The sequence below is a fragment of the Apteryx rowi genome, unplaced genomic scaffold (genome assembly GCF_003343035.1).
Source record: "Apteryx rowi isolate R43461 unplaced genomic scaffold, aptRow1 scaffold_106, whole genome shotgun sequence".
Taxonomy (NCBI): domain Eukaryota; kingdom Metazoa; phylum Chordata; class Aves; order Apterygiformes; family Apterygidae; genus Apteryx; species Apteryx rowi.
In genome coordinates this window covers 1,022,258-1,030,628 of record NW_020447264.1, presented here as the reverse complement: position 1 = coordinate 1,030,628, position 8,371 = coordinate 1,022,258, and the positions used below count along the sequence as shown (strand labels likewise).

Below are 8,371 nucleotides of genomic sequence, written 5' to 3'. Positions count from 1 at the left end.
TGACCCTCGTGTTGCTCCTCCTCCACTGAAACAACCACTGGTCATGTACTGCTGAAACTGCAGGAGTGGGCAGTGAGGGAACGGATCATGCTGCCAACGGATTTTTCTCTTTCATCGTGTTTTTTAATTTTAATTCCCACTGTGTACAGTGGAGTTCTGCCCCCCTCTGCTGGAAGAGCTCAGCACCTCCAGCTGAGCTGCTCTGGGTTTTCACTCTGCAAGTTGTGGGGTTGGTCCCTGCTGAAGACCAAGACCTTCAGCTATGTCTGTAGACCACGCAAAGGCTAACCCTGTGCTCTTTTCTTGTTTCTCCTACACTCTCCCAGCATAGGATGGCTCTGGCTGCATCCCATTGCTGGGCTAACACCTCAGTGCTTGTTCATCACATTACTGTTGACGGTACTTGGGTGCGCAAAGACAGAGATTCAGCCATGAAGCCAAATTGTCTTCGGGTTTCCTTTTCCTCTCCTGCTAAGAGTTTGTGGTTTAACAAGCTGTAAATGGAGCTGAAGACACAAATGTTAGCCCCTGTCCTTTAGGCATCTTTGGCCATCAAACCATGTGCTGTCTTCCCTACCTGAGCCAAACAGGGATATCTGGGGGGGAACTTCAGCAATGCATGTTTGGTGCCTGTTGTGAAAAGCATGAGTCAATTTGGATCTCCAGTTCATTAGCAGTTGCGTCTATTAGCCCTAACACCCTCCCTGTTGGGGAAAGACCAAGGACAGAGCAAAGAATGGGGGCTTAATTCCCCCTAAGTGCAAATATTCTCTGAACTGCAAGGAAACGCAGAGGCAGAACAGAGTTCTGTATCCCCATGGCATGAAGGTCCTTGGGGCTGGATCTTTGAGCCCAACCTATTGCAAAAGCATTCATTTCAGTCTCAGACACTGAGCTGCATCCTCTGCCATAGTACCTTCTCACAGCCCTGATGACCTGGAGGTATTGTATAGGTAATGAACCCAAGGGATGGAATATATCCCTGCAGTAGGTGAATGCACCAGGTGGCAAAGCATTAGCATAACAGCAGGTCCCAGCTCCCTGTGCTGCTGAGCACTGGCTATTCCAAGTGCTAAAGTCCCTTTGGATATCAGGTAGAGTTGATTTAAATTAGTGATTTCTCTACCTTGCATTACAGAATCACAGAATCACAGAATCGCTGAGGTTGGAAGGGACCTCTGGAGATCATCTAGTCCAACCCCCCCTGCTCAAGCATTAACTTGCTGCAGCTCATCTGTGCGAATTACTTCCGAAGCATGGGTGGGAATGTGATTGCCCTCTGAATAGACCTTCTCCTAGTTGTACTTGCATGAGAAGGAATACAACCTTACCACTCTGACAACAGTCCTGCACAATCCACAGACCCACAGGAGACCATTTCACCTAGCCTTATGGGCCACATCTCACTCACAGTCTGGGAGACTAAACAACCAGCTTAACTCATCCATACTCTCTACATCTGAACCCCACTTCTCAACAAGTCCAGCACATTTCATGTTGACGCCACTCATCCACTTTGCTGAGAAGAGCATTTTTCTACTTCAGATGTGACGGTAGGATTTGGTGACTCAAATAACCTCAAATGGCTGGCAAAACTAAATCTTAGGAGGGCAATAGGTACCTGAGTCTCCCATGAACCAAGAAGGAGGAAAGACCAGAAAGCAAGACACAAAGCAATTTAAGCAGGTATTTCAAAGTTTTATTGTATAAATCTACAAAAGGCTTTGCTACAATAGCAAATATAGTGTAGCACTATTCTATTGACAGGTTCTAGTGGCTTGGTGTGATCTTGTAACTCCAACATGACACATGAAGAATAAACTGTCTGATACAGTCAGATCTAGGGAAAATTATGTCGGCTTACAAAGACCTTTGGCTTCAACCCCATAACCTGTAGTGATTCAATGCATTTGCCTTTTGTACAAGATTATCTATCTGAATTAATAATATCTCTAGTAAAAATAAAAGCTCTAAAGTAGTTTTGTCAGAGTCAAATGTAAAATTGCCTAAGGAAAAGAAAAAAAAAYCCAGTGGTTGAAATCCACTAAAGTTTCACAGATACAACACATACACTCTTCATTCACATGTCTCTGCCACAGGAGAGCAAACTACCAGTCCTTCCTGGAGAGTCTGGTAATATAAACTAGGGTGCTACAAGTAAGGCTCCAGTCTGTTAGGAGCAATAATTTAAATAAAACCAGTACAGGAGATCCAGTTCTGCACACTCCAAAAAGTCAGCTGAAAATGTACAAACCTCAGGACCAAATGATCAAGAAGCTCAGGCAGGCTAATTAATTGAAAAAGCAGGAAGTCTATGGAAAAAGCAAATGCCTATTTAGGCAGTCAGAGCCCTTGAAAGGGACTATGGAAATTAAGCACCTCAAAATCAAATGTTGTTTTGATCTTGGAATGATGCCTGTGAAGTCTGCCTTCACATAGTTTCACATAATTTTCTGGTCCTGGGCATTTTTGCTGAGCATTGTTGGAATGCACATTAGATCCCATTGGCTTAGTTCTAATGCAACAAAATACTGCAGAATTTGGCTAGGTGGATTTGATTGCTCAACACACGTACACCCGCACTGACACGCGCGCATGCATACCCAGGGCAGCTGGTTCTGGAAGAAAGAGGTACCAACTGGACCCTTCAACAGAGATGTGAACCAAAACTGTCTTGCAAAAAAGGCTTGGTTCAATTCACTCGCGCTGTTGGCATGCACCTTTGCACTCCCTGGGTCTGGATGGAAACAGTCATGCCAAGGCCAGCACGAGCACGCCAGCCCTTGCAGTAACTCTGGGCCATGCGGACCCAGGAAGTGCCCGCTGTCTCGCAAGAGTGTCCGTTCTGGCAAGACAGCTGGCCCGGTTGTGCAGGCTCAAGCAGTTCAGACAAGCATCTGGCCTCTGAGATGCTTCTCTGAACCCCCAGAGCTGTTTGAGGTTTGAAAACTGATACCCGCATGAAATGAAGCTACCCCTCAACTCAGGAAAAATGAGTTACAGCATTAACAGCATGGAGGGTTCGTAGTCTATGTAGGGTCAGTCATTTGGCAAACTGAATCAAGAAAGGTTTTTAACTGACAATATAGCGAAAATTTCTTTAGACAAGTCCCACTGGCCCCAAATCGCAGAGGTATGGTGTCCTCTCAACAGATAGTACAACTCCAGCATCCTTGCTGTCCCCAAAGTCCAGACTTTGTTCTTATGTACTGCCTTTTGGTTTCTCTTTTTACTCTCAGCTCTTTCTTCTGTGCTTGGACTACCTGGACCAGCTCAGCCCCTTGGCAGCCTTTTCTTTGCCCTTCACTCCCCCTTTCACTCTGGCTCGCAGCACCTTGAACACGGCGTTGCACTGCCTGGGTGGCTCTTTGGTGCACTCTTTGAACACGAAGCTTTCCGCTCCATCTTCCTGCAGCACTTAGTTCTCGGGAAAACAGGGCTCCTGGACACAGAGGAGGAAAGTCAGCAACAGCAGCAGGAATGYCTGTAAAAGAAAAAAAAAATGCAGCAGCTCAGTTTAGGTATTCAAAGTGGAGAGCACAGGGGTTTTCCCAGGAGCTGAGATTATTATCTGCCCGCTAGGCGGCTGGGGCCTGGAGTTCCCAGTAGGCATAGCTGTCTAAGCATTTCTCAGTGGTCCAGTAGAAAGCAAGGCACAAAGCACACCCTCCCCAGAGCATTAACCAGGCAGCTGAAATTCCACCTATTTGGTGGTGCCAGCTCCTTGCCACTGGTGAGGCTGGGGCCTCAAGACCACCATGGACACTTGCATCTGGGCTACTCGGTATCTCTGGTGTGAAAACTGGGGAGGACTTGTCACCCCTGGGGAGGCTACGAAAGGCCCACAGGCATGAGCCAAGAGGTAATTACCTGTGCCGGTCTTTCCTTCGGGCAGTGGATCCAGCACCTGGTGGCTGAGGATCCTGACATCAGGTCCATGTTGTTTTGAAGCCTTTTTCTCTTTGGTTCTCCTTCCGAGTCCTGAGCACCATGAAGTGATTTCTTCTCAGAGGAGGATCTGAGTGAGTCACTGTAACCAAAAAGGATAATGCTTGGTGATGCAAGGCCAGCTCATCCTCAGCAGTGACACCCACTCCTCCTCCACCACTCATCCCAGGTCATCAGTGAGAACTGCTCCCTTCTCTCTACAGATACAGTCGCTGCCAAACTAGCTCACTCTGAGCAAGTGAGAGGAGACCCCTTGCTGTTCCCAGCACTGACTCACTTCTAGGCAAGGTCACAGAGCAGACGTGCTTCTGCTTTGGTCTCTGCATGGACCTCTGATGTGTTGTCACAGCTGGGGACTCAAACCCAGAGCTTTAGGGGCAGGTCTTTGGTCTGGGCTAATGGGGAAGCTTCTCATTGCTTCCTCATATTAATCAGAAAGAATAACAGGCACCAGAGATTCAGATGCCCTGGGATAACCGCACACTGAAATACAGTGTCTTCTTTGGAAACTTTCCCTATTTGCCATCCTTCATTTCCCCTTGATTGTCTGTCCCTTCCCCTTTCTCCCAAACCTTAGTCTGCCACTTTTAATGCTTCCTGTCCAGTTTCAGACCAATTTTTATCCTAGTGTAAAGCTTCTACTGGATGGGCAAGGGCTAATTTTGGTCTGAGGAATGAAGGGAGGAGGATGTCGGAGAGTAGTCTTACCTTCAGCCTCTTGGAAGGAGGGATGCCAAAGGCCTTCCGCGCCACCGGTGCCACACGTCATTGTTGTCGTAGTGCCAGGAGCATTCCGGGAACACTCCAGTTGCTGCGTCCTGCCTGTTCTCTGGTGGAGGCATTCCCTGTTTGGTCTGGTGGTGAATGCAGATGATGCTCAAGATGTGTCCAGCCTTCAAGCTTTGAAGAGCCAAACTTCCAGCTTCTCTTACAGCAGCTTTGCCTCAAAGTCCTATCATCAGGCATTGGTCAACGCAAGGTGAATGCTGAGCATTACCATCTCAACATGGAAAATGTCACAGAGCCCAGCTCCGTCTCAACCACGGCAAGGGGCTTTTGCAGTAAGTTTTTTTGTGAACAAACACTCTGTCTTCAGACGCTCCAGAATTGGGATGCCAGGTTTTCCAAGATCATTTTGAGTCTGTCTGTGCCAGCAGGAACTCTTCTTTGTGTCGCACAGGCTGAGGCTGTGCTGGGACATACAGCTCCTCTCTCAACTTCCTTTTGTTTTTGCATGGCAAAGGTTCCTGCAGTCTCCACACATCAGCATGGACACAATTTACTGCTCTGGGGATATTTTGCTCTGGATTTAGGATGTGTTTGTTTGGTTTTGATTCAAAGTATAAGGATTTATTTCCCTCTCCTCCTCCCACCCTCCCAGAATAACTCTGGTGTCTCTTCTCTCTACCTTAGCACCCTCCTTTCTCCCAACGGAGACAGGCTCCCCCTTCAATGAATTAGCTCAGAACTTAATTTGAAACTCTGTTTCCTGCTGAATGCACAGTATTACATGTCAGGAAAAAGAGCAGAGAAAGGGTGAAATTTGCCTTAGCACTGCAGTGGCCTTGATTGGAGTGAGCAGAAACTAAGACAAGGAGTAAACCAGTAAAAGCCTCTTGGGAGGAAAACATTAAAGCAGGCAGTTGCCTTGAAATGTAAAACACTAAAAAAAATCCAGATTCTTAAAGTTTTCATTTGTGAAGTCCTAGGATTTCTTCTTTTTTTTTTTTTTTTTTTTTTTTAAAAAAGCTTCTTTAATCCTTTGGAGCAAGAATGGGAGGTTGCCAAGCAAACAGAAGCCCCACAGTAAGTCAGAAATGGGCAAGGGTCAAAAGAAAGATGGTTCCCTTCAGGTCAGGGACACCTCTTCAGAAGAGGGAGTAGAGAAGGAGAAGGAGATATCCAGATGGGTAGGAACCCTCAGCCGATAGCTGCGCTTGTATGAAGTCCTTGAAAGCCGCCAGTGCCGAGCGGCTGCCTCTGAAGTTGGGAATTGTCTCTAGTTTCTTTTCAGGGGTCCCATAAAATTGTCCGTCCCCCACAGTGGTGCAAACAGTATCCTCAGCACCACCATATTGCATGGCTCAGGTAGGTGGGCAACCGAATCCCAAGGTGCCTCTCCCCCTTCRCCTCCCTCCCCCCGCAAGCAAAGTTAATTCCTCTGCTGTGGGCAGTTGGACTGAGCACACCTCATGTCTCGCCACAGCCAGAATCTCCCTCCGAGGAGAAGCTTCCTAAATACTCCCCTTTCTCCCTTTCATATAACCGAGACTGCCGCTTCAGTCAGACTAGCTCATATCACAGTAGCTGGTGGGCTAGAGTGCTCGGGTTGCGTCCCATTGCTGGGCACCGGACTGGCTGTGGTTGAGGGTGGCAAGCTCTCCACAGAGTCCCCGGACTGAATCTCAGGGGTCCTCTGTGGGCTGGGCTCTTCAGAGTGGTCCATGTTGCCTTGAACTTCCTTCCCTCTTTGGATCAGCTGCTCTAAAGTCTTGGGCAAGGGGTAGCTCAGGAAGCGCTTCAGTTTGGGCTGGAGAGTGCCTACCACATACTGGATAATCTCCTCCTCATCTGCATCAACATAGAGGGTCTGGTACAGGTCTCTCTTGCGCCAGAGGAACTGGTCCAGGGGCTCCCCCTCTTTCTGGGGCAAATCCAGCTCCCTCTTGATAGCATCCCTAGTCAGAGTTCCCTCACTGTACTGCAGGAACTCCTTCTTGAACTCAACCCAGTTCTTCACAGAGTCCTGCTTGTATTCCCACCACTTTTTAGCTGGGCCATTCATGTGGTTTTGGATCTGAGAGAGCCAATACTCCTCTGTTCCACCCACCTGCTTCAAGTATTCCTCCAAGTGGCTCAAGAACTCCCTGGGATCCTCAAAGACCTGGGTCTCCACCGGGGAGGCTGGGGCATCCTCCGACACAGAGACCCACTGGTAGGAATCGTGGCCCTGGGGGATGCTGGGTACCTCCCCAGGGGGAGGGGTCAGCGCATACATTTGGCTCATATCAAGGGCATAGTCATAAATCTCCCCCTCACTTGGCCTTATCTCTGGGCCTCCCACCCCCACGGACACAGTCTGCTTGCCCTGCTCCCCAGGGCAATATTTTCCTCCCATGGACTCCAGACGGTCTGCCCATTTCTCCAGACGGAAAAACACCTCCTTCCAAACATTCATCTCTCTCTTGACCCACCTCTCCAGGTGGGCAATGGTCTCCTGGCACCTGGCCAGGCAGGCCTTGATGGACTTCTTCCATCTTTGGTTGTCAGTTGGGACATGGTCCTCTAGGTTATTCTCTAACTTCCCCACTGATTTCTGCAAGCCTTTCAGCTCGCGCTCCACCTGCTTGGAGACCTCAGACAGGAGGTGCCGGTGGGTCCTCCTGACATGCTCCAACATCTCTGCCCTGCATTTCCCTATCTGCAGGATCACATTGGGCTTGTTGGCAACTCCACGGTGCCCCTGGTAGGAGTGGATGCCAGCAGTGGTGACATTATCCAGCTGCATGGTTCCTACCGTACAAGTGTCAAACAGGGAAAGAACTGAACTGTAAGCCCTGGCGCTCAAGTCCGGTCTCAAAAACCCCACCACAACACTTCTCAAAAGACACACAGAGACTTCTAAACCCCCCTCAAAGGACTTTTCAACACAAACACAACCAAATCAGATATCACCGCAGAGCAAGCTGTTTGGTCCCCGTGGATCCCAGACAGAGTTGTAGGCAGATTTCTCCCAGAGTCCAGCTGGAAACGCCGTCTCACGTGCTCAGGGTGTCCCAGAAACAGCCAGAATCCTCCGGGAACGAGGAGAGGAGCTGGCTAAGACGTCTAGTCCCGAAAGAGTGCCCGCTACCTGCTCGTCCGGAGCTGAGAATCTCGAACCGCCGAGAGCCCCTGCTCCAGTGAAATACAAATGCACACAGAAGCCGGAAGCTGCTGCTAAAATCCCGGTGATTTCTTCTCTAGGAAACTTGGAGAGTCACAAGCGCTTTCGCTAGAGATGCAAAGAGCTGCTTTTATTCCCTGTCTGAACTGCCACTAGTCCAGGCACTTCCATCTACTTATACCCCACACAGCTCAACACGTGGGTGGTGCCCTGCCTCCTCTCGCACTCTCAGCGCAGCGTTCATTGGAGGAAAAGCAAGGCCGGTGTCTGTGGCAACCCAGATCTTGGCAGCCTCCCCTCGCTTCCCACCCCCTCGCGCACGCCCCCAGACTCGACGCGAGAAGCACTTGAAAGGTGCTGGAGACAGTTGGATAGATGGATGAGTAATCGCACCTTCCGCCTTTCAGATTGCAGGAAAAACACTTATTCATTCCACAACTATTTACTCAGCAAGGTCATCATTAGCATGCTTTCCCCTGGCAGGGCTCGCAGAGGGGGGAGATGAGGATGAATTCAGTGTGTCACACCAAGCCAGCC

General features: G+C 49.2%; 1 protein-coding gene across 1 annotated transcript; it reads right to left on the bottom strand.

Moving 5' to 3' along the window:
* Positions 1 to 5,824: 5,824 nt before the first annotated feature.
* On the bottom strand, positions 5,825 to 7,547 carry ARC (activity regulated cytoskeleton associated protein). The gene has a single exon (XM_026069643.1). The coding sequence runs from the start codon at positions 7,454 to 7,456 to the stop codon at positions 6,242 to 6,244; it is 1,215 nt and encodes a 404-aa protein (XP_025925428.1). The 5' UTR covers positions 7,457 to 7,547; the 3' UTR covers positions 5,825 to 6,241.
* Between the last annotated feature and the right edge of the window lie 824 nt (positions 7,548 to 8,371).

Excerpts from the sequence above, each read along its gene's own strand:
- ARC (XM_026069643.1), bottom strand. The coding sequence starts at position 7,456 with ATGCAGCTGGATAATGTCACCACTGCTGGCATCCACTCCTACCAGGGG.